General features: G+C 35.8%; 1 protein-coding gene across 2 annotated transcripts in view; it reads left to right on the top strand.

The window, feature by feature from the left end:
* Positions 1-25,101, top strand: part of Asph (Aspartyl beta-hydroxylase) — a 284,141-nt gene that overhangs the window by 252,252 nt on the left and 6,788 nt on the right. For both annotated transcript variants that reach the window (XM_090406732.1, XM_090406733.1), the window contains exon 13: positions 3,121-3,251. In XM_090406732.1, the coding sequence (XP_090262858.1) occupies positions 3,121-3,251 (131 nt within the window). The remainder of the gene's footprint in view (positions 1-3,120; positions 3,252-25,101) is intronic.

Raw genomic sequence — 25,101 nt, forward strand, 5'->3', positions numbered from 1 at the left:
ACACAGCCTTGTCTGTCCAACAGTTCTTGACAAAAAAAAAAAAAAAAAAAACATACCAGTTGCTCCCTACTTGCCCCCTCTCTCTCTCTCCATGTGACTTTTTTTTTTTATTCCCACGAATAAAGAAAACCATGAAAGAGCAGTGATTCACTGATGTGGACACAGTGAAAGAAAAGTCGCTGGAGGCTATGAACAATATTCCAGTTGAACAGTTCTAGAACTGTTTCCATTAGTAGAAAAAAATGTTGGGACAAGTGCATTAACTCACATAGAAAGTACTTTGAAGGAGACTAGAATATGGTATTATAAACAAACTTGAATGCATTTTTTTTTTTTAAAAGTAATTCCAGTTATTTTTGTGGTACCCCCTTGTAAATAAAGAAATACTACATGGAAATAGTGGTTATTAAAGAACCAACATTATTTCAAAGCTGAAAGTATGTAGAATCTATGAAAGTTTTGTAATTTTGATCTGAGCCTTATGAGAATACAATCCTTGACATCAGACCCTAGCTTACACTACTTATATTATCAAATGCACTAATAAAAGGTGAGTATTGATGCTTGGGCAGCAGTTATGTTCATGTAAGAAGTGCAAGCAAATTTTTTATTTTTATGGTGCAAAGACATCAAAGTCATGCTGCACCAGGTTACACATGTTACAGCAGTACATATGGTAAATAGTTAATAGAACAGTCACAAACATCCATGACCCTGGCAGTGTTTGACACTAACCACTTGGCCAACCAGGCTGGCCAAGCAAACTAGGGCAACTCTAATGCCTTGTATTGTATTCTCATACGCTCTCAGGTCAAATTTATGAAACTTTCATAGTTTCTACATGGCTTTGAAATAATGTTGGATCTTTAATATCCACTATTTCTATAAATTTTGTTGCTGAAATGATATATGTTTTCATTATTAAATGGAGCATTATTTTCTGGGAGTGAAATTTTTTGCTCTGACATGGAAGTAATATATCTTCAAAGGAACAAGTAAATTGTTCCGATACAGATAGCTATCAGGATAGGTGAAACGTTCATGATAAAAAATAAAAAAAATCTAACTATGGATGGAAGCAGTGAATGAAGATTCAGAGGCAAGTGATCAAGCTGGTGAGTAGTCTGTGGAATGTTCCCTATGAAGATAGATTGAAAGTGTGTGGATTTCATAGGAGAAAAAAGAGGAGATATGGTAGAAAAATTTAAGTTGCTTAAAGGATTTTATAGGATTGATGCAGGGGATATGTTTGAGCACTTGGCTGGAGAGACCAGAACATGGGATCATTCCTGGAAGTTGAATAAAGGTGTGGTTAGTAGGAGTGTGAGGACTAGATCTTTTGCTAGGAGAGTAGTGAATGAGTGGAATGGATTGCCAGAGTCAGTTGTGAGTGCTCTGTCTGTTAATGAGTTCAAGGAGAGGTATGATAGATTGGGTCTCTTGCGATGAGTCTTCAGACTCCATAGAGGTGCCCTTACAATAATAACGATTATTATTATTATTCATTTGTGCAATTAGAAAAAAAAATAAGTTCCTTTTGAATTGTTCTGAGAGGAACATTTTATTGTAGTTCAAAACCATTTCCATCCTACTTAAGATATTGTTCACTATATGGGGTTGTACACTAAAAACTTTCCTAAAAGAAGAATAATAGTCCAGTTAATTCTCTCTCTCTCACATACACAGAAATACACTTTTTTTCTCGCATACATTCTGTTTCTGCCTTACGTTCTTCATTCTTATCATTCTTCCACTAAGACTTTAAGACCATGAACAGCTGCTGGTCCATTGACTAACCAGATTCAAACATACTGAACCTTTCTTTCATTCCATTTTCCTCTTATCCAAAGACTACAGTCCCCCAAGCTGTTCAAGAAAAACATTAACAGGTCCTTATCTCTTGCCATATTGTGCTTAAGCATAACTAGCTTTTAAACAGCATGTGTTCTAACTTATTTAAGTTAAGGGATATTACATCCCATATTGTTTCTTAGCCGAATAAGAAACTCGAAGAGTTTCATGCCGAATATAAACTATATAAAGTTCGGTGATTCCAAGCGTAAGCAAATACCTGGATAATGCAGCACCTGACCCATTTGGTAGTGCAAAGTGAGGCAACTCATAGTAAGGGTGGAGCAAGCTCCGATCACTATTCTTGGTATTTACCCATAATGTGAACTTAGATCCTAGGAGCTGTACACCTTCTTGGCAGTTCTCATATTAGGGATGTAAGTTCTGTTCACTACAAACTTGGTATTAACTAAGTCTACCTACTCGCTGATGAGACCTCAATAAAGGTTGAAACTGGTTTGGGTAGTGACCTTCTCTCATAATGTAGAACAGTAATACAGCTCCTAGGAGCTAAGTTCACATTATGGGTAAATACCAAGAATAGTGATCGGAGCTTGCTCCACCCTTACTATGAGTTGCCTCAGTTTGCACTACCAAATGGGTCGGATGCTGCACTATCCAGGTATTTGCTTATGCTTGGAATCGCCAAACTATATGGGATGTAATAACCCTTAAATTAAATAAGTTCATGTCGCCGAATTGAAGCCTTTGGCTCTTCATATAATTAGTAATGTGTTCTAACTTTTTGCTCTGCTGGCAAGACAGCATGCAGATAGTCTGCATGCTATCTTGCCAGCATTTTACTGGAACATGATAGTAATATAGAGCCTTCATAACTCATTTGGTATAGGCAAAGTTCTTTGGCTGGAAAGTTCTTGGCTCCAATCTCATCAAGGATGCTAATAAACATTTTCATCTTTTTAGCCTTTATACAGAGGTGGTTTTTTTTCTCCCCCCCCCTCTCTCTCTCCAGGAATTCGGGTTTTCGTTCCACAGACAAGAAAATACTTATCTGGCAACGAAGACAATAGGAAACTGTCTTGTTCTCTTGTTATTATTTCGTAGTAAAGTAGCATTGCCACCCATCAACCAGTATGCTAAGGAGAGAAAAATAATAGTAATATACTATCATTTATTTAATGTGCAGATAAAATAAGAAATAAAACTGAAAGCTGATGGGATGGGGTGGGGGGGCATAGAAGTTAGGATATAATTTTGTTACTGATTTTTTTAAATATTAGCTTGACAATAATTTTTATATTCTTATAGATAAAGTTTTCCATTATGCATCCTGGGACTCATGTCTGGGCACACACAGGTCCTACCAATTGCCGATTGAGAACCCACTTAGGTCTTGTAGTTCCAAATAATGTGTACATCAGAGTGGCAAATGAAACTAGGTAAGAAACCACTGTTATAATCAGAATATTAATGATAACAAGCCTTAAAAAAAAAAAAACCTAATATTGATAACCATTACCATGTTTGGTCATGGCTCAGTGATTAATATTCTTTAACTAAACTATAAAAATAGCGAACCAAAGTAAGGTTAAGTACTGCAAAAAAAAACGGAAGCTTCTAAATAGCTAGACCACATACCTTTACTATAAGATAATGTATATGATAATAATCTATAATCTATAAGATAATAATATATGCATGAGGTGACAAGGAACTGACGTGAGAACAGATGTTGATGAATTGGAGGTACTTAAGATATTGCAGAATCTGACTGCAAAGACAGCTGTAGGATTAGATAGGATATCGGCTCACATTTTAAGAGAATGTGCAATAGAACTGGGGATGTCCTTGACTAGGTTGTTTAAGTCAAGTCTCAGCTCTGGCTTACATTAGGATGCAGCTTGAAGCAGTACCATGGCATAAAGATCCGCAAGGGAAGGATGTTCACAGTACATGGGGATAATCTAGGGCTATCTGGAGGAAGTAATATCACACTGTATACCCAAGGTCAGCAAAGTAAATTGGGTCGGAGTTAGATGAGTAGTATCATTAAGCATGAGCTCCAAAAATGAGAATGTTGTGGAGAGTATATTAAGGAGAAAGATGGCCAGCTAACTCATGGACAATACAAGGATCAGGCAAGAAAGGTGACCAAGCATGGTAAGGAAGACAAAATCAGATTATGGGAAGAAATTAGCCCAGCAGGCGACAATCCCAAAGAGTTTTTTAATTATGTGGCAAGTAGGAGGAAGGATAACTTTAATAAGTGCAGATGGTCGAGAGGTAGCAGAAGCAGACAAAATTGTTCAGCTGCTGTGTGACTATTTGCAAGAGTATATCATCCAAGTGAAGATGTCATTATGGCAGAGGTGATAGGATCTAATGTGAGAACAGAGGTTGATGAATTAGAGATACTTAGGATATTGTAGAATTTTTATGCAGCTGTCAAATTAGATGGGATATCGACTTGCATTTTAAGAGAATGTGCAGCAAAACTAGGCATGCCCTTGACTAGGCTGTTTAATTTAAGTCTCAGCTTAGCAAAGTTCCAAGAGAGTAGGAGGAGGGCAAAATAATTCCTTTGCATGAAGGAGAATCTACGTCTGTAGTAGCAAATTATAGACCAAGCAGTATTTCAGGAGCAGTTCTAAAAGTACTGGAAAAGTTGGTCAAAAAGAGAATTCAGGAATGAGTGGATAATATCATAATATTTTATTATATATATATATACACACACACACATATATATATATATATATATATAGCTAGATAGATAGATATAGGTAATTATATATATTATATAATGGTATAATGAGTGGATATGATACTCTTTTAGCATTTTATTATTTCTGCTCTATACTGAAGTAAACGTAATGCTTGAAATATATGGTTTGATAGAAAACATTCAAAAGAAATCAGGAATCAAAACAACACCCAAAGCCATATTAATCTTTGACTTTGGTTATGCATTTTTTACTAAATAATTTAAGGAAATTACAAAACTAGGATATACATTAAAATAAATTTTAATATACTTCAGTATTTCGGCAACGTCACATTGCCATTTTCAAGAAACTTAAGAACAAGACACGTGCATGCAGGCACAACAAACAGTAAGTGAGGAAGAAGCAGGAAGCTATTATTTCTCTTAAAGTCCTGACGGTGTCCCCTAGCGGGCAATGTTGGTATTCTTGGGCATTTGGGCTGAAGGTCTTCTGATGTAGGTTTCCCGAATTTGAGGCAGTCTCATGCAGCCAAATTCATTGAGGTTTCAATTGTTTCTTAGGGCTGAAGCTGATTCCATGAAAAGTCTTTCATATTTGTATTTACTACGGTGTATTATTGTGGCTTTCTTCCACCGTATTCTATGGCAGTTATCCAGCGTATGGTCAGCAAGACCAGAGTGGCTGTATTGGTGAAACCGGATGTAGTCCTTGTGTTCTGAAATTCTGATATTTGCTGTCCTGCCTGTTTGGCCAAAGTAGGACAGCTTACAGCTGCAAGGGATCTGGTAGGTCTGTGGGGGGGGTCTTTAGTGGAGCAGATAAGGGATGCCAATTTTTTATATGATCTGTAACAAGAAGTTAAGTCATGTTTTTTTAGGATTTTTCTAATTTTTTCTGAGGTGCTTCGGATATAGGGTATGGTAATGGATTTAGAGTAATCCTTGTTGTGAGGGGGGAGTTGTAGTTTACTGGTTTCAATATTTTTTGGGGGGGGTAGCCATTGGCTGAGAAAGTGTTGAGAATGTGGTTTAGTTCTGTGGTTAGGGCATTGTCATTTGAACAGATAAGTTTAGCCCTGTTGTGTAGTGTCTTAATGACTCCATATTGTTGCGAGGAGGGGTGGTGGGATTGTTGGTGAATGCCTGTATGGGTGGGTTTTCTATAGACTGAGAAAACCAAGGTTCCATCAGGCTGACAGGTGACTAGTGTGTTTAAGAAAGGAAGGCAGTTGTTTTTTTCTTCTTCCAGGGTGAATTTGATTCTGGGGTGTTGGTTGTTTAAGTGTGTTAGGAAGGAGAGGAGTGCATCAGAGCCATGTGGCCAAATAGCGAACCCATCACCAACATAGCAAAGCCAAATGGTTGGTTTTTGTGGGGCAGAGTTTAAGGCTTTCTCTTCAAAAGTCTCCATATAAAAGTTGGCCAAGGGTGGGGAGAGTGGAGAACCCATGGCTGTTCCCTCTATTTGTTTGTAGAATTTTCCTTGCCAAACAAAATAGCCTGAGTTCATTGTGAACTGAAATAGGGCTGTGATATTGGAAGGAAATTTAGCTTGGATTAGTTCTAGTATTCTTTGAGTGGGACATTTGTGAATAAGGAGGAGACATCAAAACTGAATTATATCAGTGTGTTTGAGTGTAAGGTTTTCTATGCTGGCTTTGAGGTGGACTGAGTTTTTTTTGTGTGTGAAGGTGTGTTGCCAGTATAGTGTGTGAGAGAGCTTTGGCCAAATGTTTAGCTAGTTTGTATGTGGGGGAATCAATGCCATCCACTATGGGACGTAATGGCACATTTTCCTTATGTATTTTTGGGAGTCCATAAATACGGGAGGGGGGGGGGGTAAATGGTTTTAATTTGTTAGTGATTTCCACAGGCCAAGAAGTGACCTTCTTAAGGAACGTGTGGAGTTTTCTAATTTGTGAGCTGGTGGGATTGTACTCGATAGGGAGGTAAGTAGCCCGATCTAACAATAGAGCTTTCAGCTTACCTGTGTAATCCTTTTGGTTAAGCAATACTATGGCATTCCCTTTATCAGCTTTGGTGATTACTATTTTCTTGTTTTTCTTTAATTCTAGTAGAGGTTTAATTTCCTTACTGGGCATGTTGGCTTTTGGTGGTTTAGCTTTGGTCAGAACACAAGCCACATCCAGTCTAATATCATTGGCGATATTAGACTGGATGTGTATATTAAAATTTATTTTAATGTATATCCTAGTTGCCGTTGTAATTTCCTTAAATTATTTAGTAAAAAAAACTCCAATAATGCTAATTATTTAACAGACTAACTGATCTCTTAAGAAACATGATATTAAGTGTCTTCTTCTTCTTCTTCTTCTGCAGCTTCTCCCACTTAAGTGGGGTCACTGTTTGTTATGAGTCTCCTCCACACCTTCCTGTCTTGGGCTGTCACCACATCCAAGTTCTTCATCTTCAAGTCCTCTTCTACCAGCTCCCTCCATCTCTTCTTTGGCCGCCCACGCTTCCGCCTTCCTTGCACATCCATCTGCATGACCCTTCTTCCCACATATTCGTCCTCCCTCCTCATCACATGACCAAACCATCTCAACCTTGCCTCCTGTATTTTCGCTCCTAAGTTCGTAACTTTCACTGTTCCCCTGACATAGTCATTTCTCAGATGATCCTTTCTGGTCACACCGCACATCCACCTAAGCATTCTCATCTCTGCTACTTCCATCCTGCTGAAGTTATTTTTCCTCAGGGCCACAGTTTCTATAGCATATGTCATAGCTGGCCTCACTACTGTCCTATAAATTTTGCCTTTCAGATTGATCGGCACCCTCTTATCACATAACACTCCAGCCATCTCCCTCCAGTTCCTCCAACCTGCTTGTTGCATCCCACTTCCTTCTCACCTCCTCCATCTTCTTCCACTGTCGAACCTAAGTATCTAAAGTCTCTCACCTTCCTGATGACATTTCCTTCCAGCTCCAGGTCTGTCTCCTGGCCACCGCCCACTGCGCAACACATATACTCTGTCTTACTTCTGCTCAGTCTCATACCTCTCTCTTCCAGTACTTTTCTCCATCTTTCCAGTTTAGTTTCCGCTTCTTCTCTTGTATCTACACACAGCAAGATGTCATCTGCATACAACATTGTCCAAGGTGCATCTTCTCTCACCTCCTCTGTTACCTCCTCCATCACAATATTAAACAGAAACGGACTTAATGCTGACCCTTGATGCAAGCCAACTGTTACTTGAAAACTTTCTGTCTGTCCCAAACAGGTCCGAACACTTGTCTTCACATTTCTGTACATTTCCTGCACCAACCTGACATATTTCTCCGGTACCTTCTGCTCCCTCAGACACCTCCAGACTTCTTGCCTTGGCACTCTATCGTATGCTTTCTCCAGATCAATAAATACCAGATGTAGCTCCCTTTGTTTCTCTCGATATTTTTCCATCATCTGTTGTTGATCTACCAGGCATGAAGCCAAATTGTTCCTTTGCAATCTCCACCTCCTCCCTCAATCTACCATCAAGAACCCTTTCTAGGATCTTCATTGTGTGGGACATCAACTTGATTCCTCTGTAATTTTTACAGTCTTGTGCATCCCCTTTACCCTTGTAGATGGGAACAAGAGTACTCTCCCTCCATTCCTCAGGTATATTTTCCTGTTGGCAAACTTTCATGAACAGGTCCCACAGCAGGTCAATTCCCTCTTCCCCCAGTGCCTTCCATGCCTCCACTGGAATTCTGTCAGGGCCCACCGCTTTTCCATTCCTCATCCTCTTCATGGCCTCCGTCACTTCCATTCTACTGATGTTCTGCACCATCCCCTCAGAAGACTGCCCATCTCCTCTGTGAGTCCTTGCATTTTCCTCATTCAGAAGTCCCTCAAAGTATATTTTCCATCTGTTTCTTATGTCCACATCCCTCCATAATACTCTTCCTTCAGCATCTTTGATCTGCCTCACATGTAAGATGTCCTTAGCTGCTTTATTTCTACATTTCGCTAGTTGGTAAATTTTTCTCTGTCCTTCCTTTGTTTCTAATTGATCATACAGATCTTGATATGCCATGGCCTTCGCCTGTGCCACAACTCTCTTGGCTTCTTGCTTTCTCTCTTTGTACACCTCTCTGTCCTCTTCCACTCTTGACTCATCCCACTTCTGCTTTGCCTTCCTCTTAGCTGTCATTGCCACTTGTACATCATTATTCCACCACCAACCCTCCTTCTGCTCTCTAATCTTTCCAGATGTCTCACCAAGCACCTCGATTGCACAGCTCAGGATTACTTTTGAATTATGTTTCCACCAATCTTGTACACTTTCCAGTCCATCCGAAATCCTCTCTAACACTCTCTCCCTAAAACGATTCCTCACACTCTCTTCTTTTAAGCGAAACCACTTAATTGTCTTCATCCCATGGCAACCAGAAGTTCTTATCTTCGATCTTAATTTAAAGTCTGCGCACAGCAGTCGGTGTTGTTGTGCTACTTGATCTGTTGGAATTACCTTACAATTTGTCACAACCTTAAGATGTTTTCTTCTAGTCAAAATGTAGTCAATTTGTGAGCTGTTGTTACCACTTCTAAATGTTATCAAATGTTCTTCCCTCTTGAAGAAAAACGAGTTCACAATTGCCAGATCAAACGCTACTGCAAAGTCCACAACCCTCTCTCCTTCCTGGTTCATCATTCCCACTCCATGGCCACCATGCACCCTTTCACAGTCTCTATTCTGTCTTCCTATGTGCCCGTTCAAGTCTCCTCCGACAATCACCATCTCATTTTCTTCCAATTCCCTCATTTCTTCATCTAACACGTTCCAGAACTCATCTTTTTCCTCTGCTGTACAACCAACTTGCGGGGCATATACACATAATACGACCACCCGCTCTTCTCCAAGACCCAATTTCATTCGCATGATCCTGTCGTTCCTTCTACCCACGTCCAGTACTTCACCCTTCATTCTGCCACACACCACAATTCCTACACCATTTCTTCCCTCGTTATTCGCTCCAGAGTAGAACAATTTATATCCATCTCCCAGTTCCTTTGCCTTTCCACCTTGTCTCCTGCACACATAAAATGTCCAACTTCCTCTTCCTCATCATGTCTGCCACCTCTCTTCCCCTTCCAGTCATGCTTCCAACATTCAGTGTTCCCTCTCGCAACATCCTCTCCACCTGCTGGGCTCGCTTCTTTAACCGCACCCGCCCTTGATGCGGTAGCCCTCGTCCACTTCTCACAGCTGTAGGGCGATGTGGCTGCGCATCGCTTAAGGGGTACGCCCTAGCCCTTATATCATTTTCTCTTAGACTCATAATCATAGTTTGAGTTGGCACTGAAGTTTTACGACCGGATGCCCTTCCTGACATCAACCCTCGCATTTATCCGGGCTTGGGACCAGCACCTATTGAGGCTAGCTTGCCTCCTTCGGAAACATGATATTAAGTGTAAATAATAATAAACACTATTAAGAATTTCTAATAATGACTGCATGATCAACAGTGCTAGCTATATTGTCATTTAACTTACTGCCTTTCATAATTATCAATAACAGTGAGAAGCACAATGCTAATTGCATATTAGCACCTTAAAGTCCATCCAATAATTGACCACTGTAACCATAAAATATGAACTCCTTATACTAGTCATGTTTTTCTCTTCAGGAACTTCTATTATCTCCCTTAGAAGCCTTTCAGTCAAGATCATCAGAATCCAGCTATCTATATTATATCTTGTGTGAATGATCATCATTGACCTCATCAGTTTCCTGAATGTACATTCGGGGGGGGGGGGGACAGTATGCTCTGGCAGTATTACACGATTAAGTTTGAATCATTACTAATCCACTGTGAACAATTTTCATCCAGCTTTACATATCACAGGTCAGCACCAAAATATTGTCAGATTTTATATTTCTGTCTTCTAAGGCACATTTCTGATTGACATCAATTCGCCTATATTTTGATCTTCTTTTAGGTCTTTTCATGCTAACTTGACATCAAACATCTGTCTTTCTAGCCTTTCCTCTGCCATGGCTATACTCTTAGATTAGCTTTGCCCACACATTCTTAAATGCTAGCAATGTCAGTTCTTTCCTAATATCTTCATTATTAACATAATTCTGCCATTGATGCTATTTTGTTCAGTTTCCTAATTTTATCAGACTTGTAAGTTGAAATGAGTTTGAACACTGTCTTATGTATACACTGCTAGTTTAGTCGCTATTAAATTCCTGATGTACTATCGCAAGTTCAAATCCTGCGATAGTACAAATGAAAAGTTCACATTATTATTTTCTGGATTTTCCTCCAAATTAATCTGTTATCTGTCTGACAAATTATAAAAGCTGACAATATTGTTAACTTTTATATTTCAGTCTCCTAATACACTTCTTACTACATCAATCCATCTCAATCATAGTTATCCTGATCTTTTCCTGCTATCCTAGCATCAAACACCTTTTGATTCCTCACCCATTCTGCTACCATCCATACCACCCAAATTAGCTTTGTCAGCACACACATTCCTGAATGCTAAGAATGTCAAGTCCCTTCCTAATATCTTCATTTTTAATATGATTTTGCCAGTGATTCTATCTGTTCACTCCCTTAATCTTTCTCAGAACTCTCAGATCCATAACTTAAAATATTGCTTTGAACACTATCTTATATACCAAGTTTAGTGTTCTGACTAATTTCTTCATGTAAAGTCTATTGTCTATTTCCATATTTAATTTGCCATCTTCACTAAAAATCATGTGTATATAGCAGAAATGTTTTATTTGCTCTATAAGTTTCGTATTCTAGATACAGCTGATGTTTTCAATATTCCTACCTATTTTCATCTTGTCATGTTGATTTCATACCGAATGGGTTGAAGCATAGAGCAATTATTTGATTTAGTCTTTTACTGGCTTATTAAAGTGTGTAACATCACCTGCATAAAGTAAAGAGCTGAGTTGAATATCTACAATTTTGATATCAAGCCTAAATGACTGGCAAAACTTTTGTACCTCCATATTTGAGTTTCTACTTGAATATCATTTACTCCAGCTGCCTTTTCATGTTTCAGCTTTTTGATGCTTTTTTGTCTCAAGTATTGATATGTACTGGTGATTGCATTGCTCTTAAATATTTTCTATCACTGTTCTGTCACTTCTTGTTTCATTTAGCAGTCTTTCAGAGTAATTTCTCTTACTCCATACATCTAGAATATCTTTATCATCTGATTCCTTAAGCATACTGTTTCCTCCATTTCTAAACTTTTTCTGAAGCCTTGAAAACATTTTGCCAACTATCTTATATTTATCTCCCATATTCTTTATTCTTACCAGTGTCTTCCTATAACTTTTGTTTAGCTCCCTTTACATAATTGCTTTGCTGATTTACTTTCTAGGAATTTTTTATTCACTTTCTTCTTTTCCATGACTGCAGATTTTTCTCTCCTTTCAGACAACTTTTACTACATGCTGCTCTGGCTGAATCACTATTTTCTTCAGTATCTGCAACTGAGTCTCCAAGGTTCTTGTTTTCAGACTAATTCATTTTTTTTAAATAATATTTTGTATTTGATTCTACAATTTATTTCTGAAAGTTGCTTGACTTTGATTCTCTTTCAAAACTTTTCTAAATATTTTTCTTCTCACCATGAAATTTATTTTTAGCCTGCATAAAACTAAATAGTGACTACTTCCTATTTCAAATCCCTTATATACTCTTGTCTCTTAAAACCAGTATGAACATATCACTGTCAGCAATAACATGGTCAGTGAGACATTATTTCTTGTATCGCCAGAATTGCTAACCACTCGGCCAACCACTGGTTGGCCAAGTAGTTAGCATATCCAATCTCCAGCCCAAAGGCTGCAGGTTCAAATCCTGCCATGAGCAATCTTCTCTCCATGTGCATTGGTACACATCTTTATGTTGGAAGATGATGTAATGATTAGCCTATGTCATGAATAGAAACCCAGCAGGTACCTACCCTACCATTCAGGGGATTTTTTTTTTTTTTTTTTCAATTTATAAAAAACATTTCTGTATGTCTAAATAGTTTAAAATCAAGTTGCATTTAATCTTTCATACTACAAACTTGAAATCATTAGCTAAGAACATCATGTTCACCAAGAAAATTTGTCATTTGTCATTTATAAAATTTAATATTGCTATAGTATTAACTTTTAGTGGTATCAACTGAATTGTTGATTTCTTGAGAACTCTTTTCTAGAAGAGCTTTTACATTTCCATTCCACAAAAGAGTATCACAAAGATACTATCCTCTGAGTTTATTAATCTTTGCTCTTGCAAAATGAAATGCCTCCAAAGGCATCAGATTACGTTTTAGAAGCAGTGTGGTTAATGATGCCAATTCTGAAAAAACATCATTGAAAATTTCCATTATTTGATATTCCAGAGCTTCTTGCTGAAAAGAAGTGACAAGAAGATTGCAGCTATGAATAATGGCTTGAAGCGCAAAATGTCTACACAGCCAACATGCTTTGTTAAGTGGTTTGAAAGTCACAGATTCACAATTAGAAGCATTCACTATTTTTGCAAATCTACACTTTTTTGTTGTTGTTGATGATGATCAGCAAAAAGTGTAGAGCTCTCATTAATGTTTTAGTGTCTCCCATTAGCATGATCTCTTCCCCATGTCTTCATTACAACTTCATTCTCTAGGTCTTCATTACAACACAACGTTGTTGTACTAAGTGTGGAAGTTCATGTTTTAGTTGACTAGCTATCCTGAATCCTGCCTACTATGACAGTTTGATATCAGAGTAGGTAGCAAACTTCCTACCTCCATACTTCATGGATTTCTCTTGAAGATTGTTTACTAGAGTGGTGGATAGGTCGAAGTTGGGTATCCCCCCCCCTCCACACACACACATTTACCTGAATATCTTTATCTGACTTAATCAAAGTTATCTGAATTATCTAGCATACATTAAATAAGTGATAATCTATCCTATCTATTTACCTTATTGAATATTTATAATTTGATTGTTTGCTATTGCTTCTGTAACTGTCAAATAAATACATTTTCTGGAATCTGTAATAGTTGCTTTTCTTTTAAAGATATGTTGTAAAATTGTGAAAAAGCTTTCTCAAGAAAGCTAGTGCTCTGAACATTATCACATAATATTTACAATTATGAATGCTACATAATTGTAATAAAAAAAAGAGAGGACATTCATAATTTACAATTATGAATGTCCTCTCTTTTCGACTACAATTGACTCACTATAGTAAACTAGGGATCACAGAAATGGTTTGTTATAGGGGATGGTTTGCTATAGTGAATTTCTTTTAGAATAGCATTGTGCCTAGGGGGGGATTTGGTCAGGACTTTTCAGTAGTTTTGGTGAGCAAGCTTGTTTGCTGTTTTGCAAACTGACTATACAAACACATTAAAGCTAATTTTAGCTTATAAATTATATCAGCTTGTTGGTGACAATTAAGTCTGTTAATGATCTGATGAAAAGATTAATTATTTATGAGTTAAGTAATTTTTTGCATTGATGTCTGCTTGATACCTAGAATAAATAAGTAACATTTGTAGTGATTGTGATATCTTAAGTGGCAAAAATACATATACAGATGATACTATGGAATTTCAAGAGTTTGGGCATGTGCATCTCATGAAGTGGTTAATGGATTCAAATGCACATATGGTGAAAGAGGTGCAGAAATTTTGTAGAAGTATCTGACCAAATGTTGTTGTCAATAAAAATGCTGCTCAAAAGAGCAAAATAATGCAACTTCTTTTGTAGCCTATTTCATATAGCAGTTCTGAAGTTTCAAATAATGTACAAACATATAAATGGACACACATACAAGTGGCCTATTTTTAATCAGAACTGATCAGATAAGCAGAACTAACTTGACAAAGTGATGTAGAATATTTTGACTTTTTTATTTTAATTTCATAAAATTACAAATGAAAACTTGCTTAAGAAGAAATAAACCATTGTGGTCTTGATCTGTCTCTGCAAGCATTTCAATCCCTCTATGAAACAGGTAACTGGAGGTGAAAAACTTTTGGTTTCCTCAATATGGGTTGAAGCAATGTCTGCCTAGGAAGAAAACCATCAGTTGGAATAAGTGAACTTCAGATGGTGTCATTAACTGTATGTTGGGTGATGGATAAGTTCCATCTCCTTTATTATTTCTTGTCCACTGTCGATGGTCCATTGCAAGATAGTGCACACGTTAAACTGCACGTATTTATTCTTCTTGTAGAGAATAAGTCTGCATTGATAGAATGTTCTTCTGGAACTAGCTGTAGACTACTCTTGAAATTTCCAAATCAGTATCTTAATGGAATAAGGAATGCTGTTTTGCTCCACTGATTTTGGTTCAGATTATTGAAGTAGACCTTTTTTTCATCAGTAGGCAGGAAAACTCAGCAAAAAATACAGTTCACAAAAAAAAAAAAAAAAAAAAAAAAAAAAAAAAAACTGATAAAGTGAAATAACTTGTTAATAAAAATAAAGATTTTTATCAAATGAAGATGGTAAGTAAAACTCCAGAATGACATCATTACACAAGAGAAAAAACTTCATGATTATAACTACAAAATTTTCCTTGATGGTATTCATCATCATCATATTTCTGATATGTAACCTTGGGGGGGGGGGTTTACCGGATGTTATGATAGTACATGACAATCTGTTATTTGCCAAGACTCCCAACATTATCAGATCTTATATTTCTGTCTTCTAAGGCACCTATATCAACTCACCTACATTGTGGTCTTCCTCTGGTTCTTTTTCCTGCCAACCTGGCAAAGAATATTTCTACTAATCTGTCTTCTCCCATTCTGTTTAAGTGATCATACTACATGAGATTAGCTCTATTAACACATTCCTAAATGCTGACAATGGCAAGTTATTTATTAATATCTTCATTTTTAACATGATGCTGCCATTGATGCAATCTGTTCACTTCCCTAATCTTTCTCATCATCATCAAAATTTTTTATATATACCTTCAACTAGTGTTCAGGTTACTACAATTATTATTAATCTCCTATCAGCAATTTTCCTCCAAATTAGTCTTGCTTGTCAGCACTCCAATATTGTCATATCTAACTTTCATGCTTCTAAGGCACTTCTGATGGAATCAATCTACCTAGCCTTTGGTCTTCTTCTGGGTCTAATTCCTTCCATGGCATTAAGCACCTATTTTGCTAACCTTTCCTTGCTCATTCTATTTAAGTGGCATCCACCTTAGATTAGCACTGCTTATACATTTTTGAATGCTAATAATGTCAAGTTCCTATCTTCAATTTTAATATGATTTTGCCATTGATGCCATTGGTTCACTCTCCTAATATTTCTCAGAACTGTCATATCTGTGGTCTCTAATCTTGGATCAAGTACTCTATTTCTAGCCACTCTCAGACCATAACTTATAATTGGTTTGAATACTGTTTTGTATATTGCTGGTTTTGTATTCTAGAGAATAAGAGTGGGGATAATATGCATCTTTGTCTTACTCCTGATTTTAATTCATCCTCCTGTATTTCCTTAAATTCTAACTACTGATTTACAACTTAAATTTAGACTGTGTATTGATCTGTATAATGTTCCATTTACTCCATATAACTGTGGTGTTTTGAAAAGCTTTTCTCTTGGCATCTTGTATGTATGCCTTTTCCAGATCTACAACACTTCCCATTTCTCAACTATTTCTCATAAAATGAAAATCTGATCTTGACAGCCTTTATTTGGCCTGAACCTGGCTTGTTCTTCAAGTTTCTCTTCCACAATTTTTCTTAGTCTCTTTCAGTATACTTGCAACACTTAGTAGAGAAATTCCTCTGTAATTCTCACATTTTTGCTTTATTAGGAACTACAAGAGCTCTATCCCCAATCATCTGGAATTCAACCTTCTGAACAGGCATTCTGAATAATGTTGTGTAGCCACTGCAAAACTTTTATACCTCCATATTTAAGCATTGCTGGTTGAACATCATCTACTCCAGCTACCTTTCCACATTTCAAGTTTTTGATGGCTTTTTCTATCTCAAGTATTGATGTGTACTCCTGTTTGCATTCCTCTTGAAAATTTTCTCTACTTTACTGTATGTTTCATTCAATAGTCTCAAAGTAATTACTCCAAACATGTAGGATATCCTTATCTTCAGTTTTCATGTCACTTTTATCATCTTTGTTCCTCTTTAGAGTACTCTTTCCCATTTCTAAGCTTTTTTTAAATAGTGTCCAAAACATTTTCCTATCCTCCTGATATTTAATTTCTATATTCTTACCAAAGTCTCCCCATGACATTTTGTTTTGCATTTTTCTCTGTATTCTTTTAGATTATCTGCCGACTTGTTTGCTATAAACTTTCAGTATGCTTTCTTCTTGTCCAGGACTACTTCTTTAACATCGTATGTCCACCCTTGCTATCCTTATTTTTCTATTAGATACTGTATTTCGGGAAATTTTTCATGTGGCTCCTCTAAAATACAAATCAGTACAACATAGTAAGTTATTTTCTTAAGGAGCACCCTGCGTTTTGAACACACTGGCTCTTTCCTGTGATTTAATGAATAAAAATATTATGACATATATATTGCATATTCCTGACACATACTTTGGAGTAGATCTGAGTACTCATGTTCTTGTTTTGCTAACTTGAAACATAACTGAGATAATACGTCGCTAATAAGTATAAAGTCATAAAACCAAATAACCATAAAAGAATAAATCACAAGGGAATTAAAACTGAACTGTAAAATAAAATTGAAGATTAATTGATATACATGGCAAATTTTAAAATAAGAAAGAAAGAAATTATGTGGTGACATAATAGAACTTCAAAAAAAAAAAATAATAATAATAATAAAATAAGAACAAATAAAACCAAAACGATGTAACAGTATTTATTTTACAGTTGTTTTACAATAAGTATAAAATCATAAAACCAAATTGTAAAATAAAATTGAAGATTAAATGAAATATATGGTAAATTTTTAAATAAAAAAATAAATAAATTACATAGTGACATAATAGAACCTCAAAAAAAAAAAAATAATAATAATAAAGTAAGAACAAATAAAACCAAAATGATGTAACAGTATTTATTTTACAGTTCAGTTTTAATTCCCTTGCAATTTATTCTTTTATGGTTTGGTTTTATGACTATTCTTATCAATGATGTATTATGTCAGTTATGTTTGCCAGAATATGTATTATTTATGTCATAATATTTTCATTAATTAATAAAATCACAAGAAAAAGCCAGTACACTCAAAATATAGGGGTGCTCCTTAAGAAAATAAGCATTGCTATGTTGTATTGACTTATTTTTCTATCCTTATAGACAACTTCACCACATGCCTCCCTAGTTAAATCATTCAATATTTTCCTCAAAGTTTGCCACTGAAACTCTGAGATATGGTTCTTATTTTCAAAGCATTTCATTCTTTCTTTGCTAATGTTTGTATGGTTGAGTCGACAGTTTACCTGTAAAAGTTTTTGTATTGACTTTCATTCTTTTTATCCTACTTAAAACTAAATGATTGTCACTTCCTTAAATCTTCTGTTAACTTTTGTATCTTGAACCAGCATCAAGATATCACTATCAACAATGACATGATCAATAAGACTTTTTTTGTGTCTTCTTTCTACATGAACTTGTAGACATCTTTATGTTGGAAGATGATGTTAGTAATGACTAGTCCATATCCTGAGCAGAAATCCAGCATATACACTTACCATTATTATTACCCTTTCCCTTTTCTCCAATTTTACCAAAATATTTCTATATATCTGATGGGATTCATTTTCTCCTTTGTTGGCTGCCTGCTCCAGTGACTTGAAAAATTCCTCCATTCTTCCTTATGAGAACCTGTGGGACTAGGCACAAATAAGTTCCATTGTCTATTTCCTCATTTTGAAATTTTCCCATATAACTACTTGAAACTGTCTTCCAATCAAGAAGTTGTTGGTGTTCAGTGCACTAATCCTTCCTTTCATTATAAAAATTATGGAAACAACTACCATGTTAGAACAAAATTTCAGTTTAATCTAAACCAAAATAATCACTCTGTGTTTTGATCTTCACCTTAAGGTCATCATCTGGAGTATACACATATACAAAGAAACAAGCTGCACTACAATTACATGGTATACTAAAGTTACATTGATTTGGTCACCCATTAAAACTACTGGCCTGACCTCTGTTGGAAAAAAACTTGCTACATCAATGCTAGAGTCCTGTTATTATTATTATCTATTTGGTTACAAAAATAAATTAAGCTTAGAGAACATGTTCACACAAAGTTACTCATGTAAGTATACATATAAATTAAAACAGTATGGATGGTGTCCAATAAAAGCTGAAATAATTGCTTAGAGTCAAGTCAGGGTTTGGTGGAAAACTTGAACTAAGTGGGCTGAATGTGTGAAATTCCAAGAATTTCACACATTTATTTCTATGCCACCATTATTGTTAAAATTAGGATGGTTAATCAAAATTTCACAGGCTTCTTTAAATTTCCATCCAGGTTTTTTTGATGTAAAGAACAGGTACTTTTCCAATCAGTTTGGTGTAGGGTATTAATAAAATGTTAGCTTAATTTATTTTTGTAACCAAATAATATAACAGGACTCTAGCATTGATGTATTAAGTTTTTTTTTTTTCCACCATAGGTCAGGCCAGCAGTTTTAACGGTTGACCAGATCAGTGTAACGTTGGCATACCATGTAGATTGCAGTGCAGCTTGTTTCTTTGTATATGTGTGTATACTCCAGATGATGACCTTAATGTGAATGTCGAAACATCGAGTGATTGTTTTGGTTTATATTAAACTGCAGTTTTACTCTAACACAATAGTTGTTTCCATAATTTTTATAATGAATTTTGATCAATGTATAACCATGAAGGAAAAGAATCCTTCCTTTCATTGATCATTATTTGCTTGAATATAATATCCTATACTTATTATTTTGTAAGATCTCACCTGTTTTTGTTTTCTTGTCTCAGTAATGCCAATTTTGTCCACATGGCACTTTTCCATTTTTCATGCAAGTTTCATTTCTTTTCCATTAATACTCCTTACATTGATGGTTCATATTTTCATTTCCTCTGGTGCTGGGTTTATTCTACTTTTTCTAGATGTTAAGTTTGAGTTTCTTCATATAGCTGACTTTTCACAGTTTGTCTCATTCTTGATGAAAGCAATATGGGAAGCCTTGTTTAACCAGGTGACATGCCAACCAGCATGAAATCTTATCATATCATACAATCATATGTATTTATGGTTTAACCAATACTACAATTTTTTGACCAAGTCCCAAATTGCAAGTCCATCCTTGTTCACTCACTACCCTTCTAATCTTTCTCAGAACTCTTATATTTGCAGTCTCCAGTTTTTGATCAAATATTTTATTTCTAACCCAGCACTCAGAACCATAAGTTATAGTTGGTTTGAACATTGTTTTGTATATAGCTAATTTGGTGTTTTGATGCTCTCTTATTCCATATAATTTTTCCTATCATACCAGCTTTACTAATTCTGTTGTTGTCTATTTCTATATTTAATTTGCCATCTTCACTAAAAAAATTGTGCCTAAATAGCTGAAATGTTTTGCATGCTTTGTTCTCTAAGTTTTCAATTCAGGATAAACTTGATGTTTCTGCCTATTTTCATAATCTTTGTCTTTTTAATTGTTAATTTTCATAACCAAATTTATTACAACTGCTAGTCAATTTAGTCAGAGAATCTGGCAGACTTGTACTGGATTTATTTAGAAATATAACATCTGCATAATGTAAAGCGCTGAGATTAATATCGCCTACTTTGATATCAAGTTTAATACCAATTTCCTTCATAATGTAATCCATATAGATAATGAAGAACATCGGAGACTATGTTTACTGTTGTTGCACATCTGATTTAACATTCTCCCATCTTCCTCTACATCCTTCAATTCTAACTACTGAGTTGCAGCTCAAATAGAGACTATGTATATCTTGATATAATGTCCTATTTACATTGATGAGCTTTCTTGTTAGCACCATATGCCTTTTCCAGATCTATGAAACTCAAAGAGAGAGATGCTATTATATTTCCATGATTTCACAACTAGTTGTCTTAAAGCGAAAATCTCATCCTTACAACTGCTGTATATCATGAATCCAGCTTATTCACCAAGCATCCCTTCCACAATTTTTCTAAGCCACTTCTCAAGTATACTTGCATAAATCTTACCAGGAACACTCAGTAGGGAAATAACTTTGTAATTTTCATGTTTAGTTTTATTCCTCTTTTTTATAGATGGGTACTATGAAAGCTCTACTCCATCATCTGGAAATCGAACATCTGACCAGCCTTTCTGAATTATGTAGTGTGACCACTGTAAAACTTTTATATGAGGGTGGCCTGAAAACTTCTCAGCCTAACAATGAAAAAACGAATTTATAGTTTCAAAATTATTTTTATTTTCAACATAATCTCCCTTAAGACTAATGCATTTATACTTGTGCCATTATCCCGTCCCTGTAGTGGTTCTCAGTAAGCTCTGCAAAATACCCCTCTAGCTGCAATCACCTCTTGATTCAAAGAAAAACACTGACCAGTGAGGAAGATTTTTAGTTTTGGGAAGACATAGAAGTCAGAGAGAGCCAAATCTGGGGAATAGGGTGGATGTTTTAACAATTCATAGTGCAGATCCCTTAATTTTCCCATTGCCAAAACACCTTTGTGGGTAGGTGCATTGTCCTGATGAAAGATGATTTTTTCTTCTACAAACCGAGTCTTTTCTCGCGAATTTTTTCATCTAGTCTGGTTAAAAGATCGGAATAATATTCCCCAGCTATTGTTTTGCCCTTTTCAAGATAATTAATAAACAAAATGCCTTTAGTATCCCAAAACACTGATGTCATGACCTTGTCTTCTTTGGTGCTGAACAACCGGCTTCTGTTCACTGTTTTGACTGTTGTTTGGATTCTGGTGTGTACTGGTGAATTCAAGTCTCATCCACAGTAATAAATCGACGCACAAAATCAGTTTTATTCTTGTTAAAATGCTCCAAGCACTTTTCAGAGATTGCAAGTGCGTTTTTGATCTGTTGTGAGCAACTGCAGCACCCATCTTGGGTAAAGCTTTTTCATTTGCAATTCTTCACGCAAAATATATCCTACAGGTTCTTTAGAAATGCCTATAGTCTCAGCAATTTCACACACTTAGACTCGCCAGTCATCCAATACCATATCGTGCACTTGATCAATGATTTCTGGTGTTGTTACACTTTTTGGACTTCCTTCACGTGGATCATCTTCAAGGCTGGTACAGTCATGTTTAAACTCAGCAGCCCATTTTTTAATTATCAAAAACGAAGGAGAAGAGTGCCGATAAACTTTTATGAACTTCGAATTAATTTCTTTTGCCGTTAAACTTTCTTTTACAATGAATTTTATAACTGCACGATACTCAATTTTATCCATTTCAAGAGATACAGACAACACTTTTACTTCAGACAGTTGTATAAAACAAACTACTTGATAGACTGACTTGCAATTTCACATGGATGCTTATGACAGATGTATCAACTTAGAAAAAAAATCTTGCCAATAGTGTTGCCACCTATAGTCAAGAACTTTTCAGACCACCCTCATACCTCCATATTTGAGCATTTCTGATTGAATATAATATACTTCAGCTGCCTTTTTTTCAAGTATGGTTACTTATTGTTGATTGCACATTCCCTTTGAGTGTATTCTATCATAGTGCTGACAATACCTGTTTTGTGTAAAAATCTAGAATATCTTTATCTTAATTTTCCATGTCACTTTTATCATCTCTTATTCTTTTTGCAGTACTTTTTCATCCATTTCTAAGCTTTTACAATAGCCTCCAGAATATTTTGCCATCTTCCTGATATTTATTTTCTATGTTCTTAACAGTCTCCCAATAACTTTTATTTAACTAGTTTTACACAGTGCTTTTATACAATGAAAAACAGATGAATGTCTATCAACAGTAATGAGCATTCTGGATGACCATTGACAAGCACATCACAAAAGTGCACGAGGTTATCCTTCGATCATAGGTTAACTATTTGTGATTCTGAGATTGTAGGACTATTGTATGGAACTGTTCGATGCATTTTGCAGACATTTTAAACAATGTATTGCTGCAAAATTTGTATCAGGACTGCTGAATGATGTAGCACAGAAAGAAGACCAGATAGAAGAATGCATTTCTGTCTGTAGAGAACTCAAAGATCAAACCAAAGATGACCCCAACTTCATCTTCTTCAACTCCAGTGTCATAACTGATGATGAATCATTAGTTTATGGCTATGATCAATCCTAAGTCAAAACAGCAGCAGTTGCAGTGGAAGTTGCTAAAAGAAAGTGCTTAAAGTTTGCCATAATGTTAAGTCAATGTCGATCATTTTTTGAACATCCAAAGCATTGTCCACAAGGACTCTCCCGCCCACCCCCATCCCCATTGAAACTATCAACATCAAGTTTTACTGTGAGGTTTTGAAGCAGCTAAGGAAGCAGTGGAAGAACAGCGACTGGGCTCTCCACCATGCAACTTTTTTCCTATTCTCCAAGAATATTTCACCTGGAAGAGTGTCATTTTGACACAGCTGACAACATAGTCACACTTGAGGAGTTCCAGGGATGCATGGAATTATGAAAAATCTGTTGGGATCACTATATACATGCTCAATGGGGACTACTTCAAAGGAGATAGTGGAAACTAGCAATTAGTGTCAGTAATTTTTTTTATTATTATTATTGTCAATTCCCTGAACTTTTGGATAATAACTCTTACATGTTTTTCCACTCCTGTGGAATCTTCCCTGCACTGAGATTCATCTTTTTCTTTCTTCCATCATCTATATGGATGATGATGAGGCCGAATGAACTCTTTCCATTTCTGTCTGTCCCGGGAGAGTCTGAACAATTCTGTCCAGTTTGGTGTCGCTTGTTGTGATTTGGTTTTTGGGTCCTCTTTTATTTTGTCTATCTATCTAATTCTGGGCCGTCCTTTGCATTTTTCTTTATTTTATCAGAAAGCTACCATCAAACTTTTAGATGGTAGCTTTCTGTTCCCATTCTGGTCACATGGCCAAACCATTGCAGTCTTCTTGGATTTTGTTTATTATTGTTATTTCTTGTTTTAGTCATTTCCTTATGTCTTCGTTTCTTAGTCGATCCAGTAGAGATACTCCAAGTAATCTTCTTAGCCAACCCATTTCAGTAACTAATATGTTTTTCACTTCCATAGAGGAGTATTGGGAGGACCATTGTTTCATAGATTCTTACTTTTATTACTTGTTTGATGTCTCTTGACTTCCATATTTTATTAAGTCATCCAAAAGTTTGGAATGCTTGACTGATTCGTCTGTTTATATCTTTTGTAATTTCACCATTGTATTCAATAACTCCTCTAAGGTAGGTGAAGTTTTCTACCTGCTCTAGATTCTTACTATCAATTTCAATTTTCAGATTGGTGATTCTTTTTCCTATTTGCATAATTTTTGTTTTGTCTATATTTATGTTTAATCCATATTTTATACACTTCTCCTTTATTTTATCAGAAATTCACTGTAGATTTTCTTCTGTGCTTGCAAGTAATGCAATGTCGTCTGCAAATTTTAAATTTGTTACATTTTTCCCATGTATTTTGATTCCGGAGTCTTCATTGTTTAAGGCCTTATTGGTTGCTTCTTCCAGTGTAAAATTGAACAGGTCTGGTGACAGATTACATCCCTGTCTTACTCTGTTTTCTGTGTGGAACCAGTTGGTTAAGGTGTCCTCCATTTGTACTGTACTTTCAGATTTCTCATGCAGATTCTTTATTATTCTTATTGAATAATAAAGGAATTCCAAATTCTTCCATAGTTCTCTTCTACGGATTGAATCAAATGCCTGACGAAAGTCTATGAAATTTATGTAGCAACTTTGGTTGTACTCTAGTGTCTTTTCTATTAGCTGTCTTAAGGTGAATAGTTGATCAATTGTGCTTCGTCTTGGTCTGAAACCTGCTTGTTCTTCTCCTAATGCTAGTTCTATATATGACTTAATTTGTTTTTGGAGTACTTTCGTAAAAACTTTACTTGGAATACTGAGGAGGCTAATGCCTGTAATTATTGCATTCTGTTTTATCTCCTTTTTTGTATATAGGGGTTATAACTGATTTGGTCCAATCAGTAGACACTACTTCGTTTTTGTAGATCCTTTCAAATAATCTTTTTAATGGTTCCAAAAGTTGTTCCTTTCCTGCTTTTAAGAATTCTGCATCTATTTGATCAATGCCAGGTGCTTTCCTAGTTTTGAGTTTTTCTATGCTGTGTACTATTATTTCTTTGGTAAAGATATCTGTTTCCTCTTCATTTCAATGGCTGGAATAGTAATATCCTGGGAGCTGTTTTTATTATATAAATCTTTGACGTATTCTTCCCATCTGGCCATTCTTTTGTTTTACTTTCAATTAGTTGTCCCTCTTTGTTTTTGATCATTATAATTTTTGTTGTCCGTGTCTTACTAATTTGGTCTATTTGTTTATATAATCCATGAAGGTTATTTTCTTTTGATAGCTTTTCTGCCATTTTGCATTTT

The sequence above is a fragment of the Typopeltis vanoorti genome, chromosome 17 (assembly GCF_054136105.1).
Source record: "Typopeltis vanoorti isolate ZY-2024b chromosome 17, IOZ_Tvanoo_1.0, whole genome shotgun sequence".
NCBI lineage: Eukaryota > Metazoa > Arthropoda > Arachnida > Uropygi > Thelyphonidae > Typopeltis > Typopeltis vanoorti.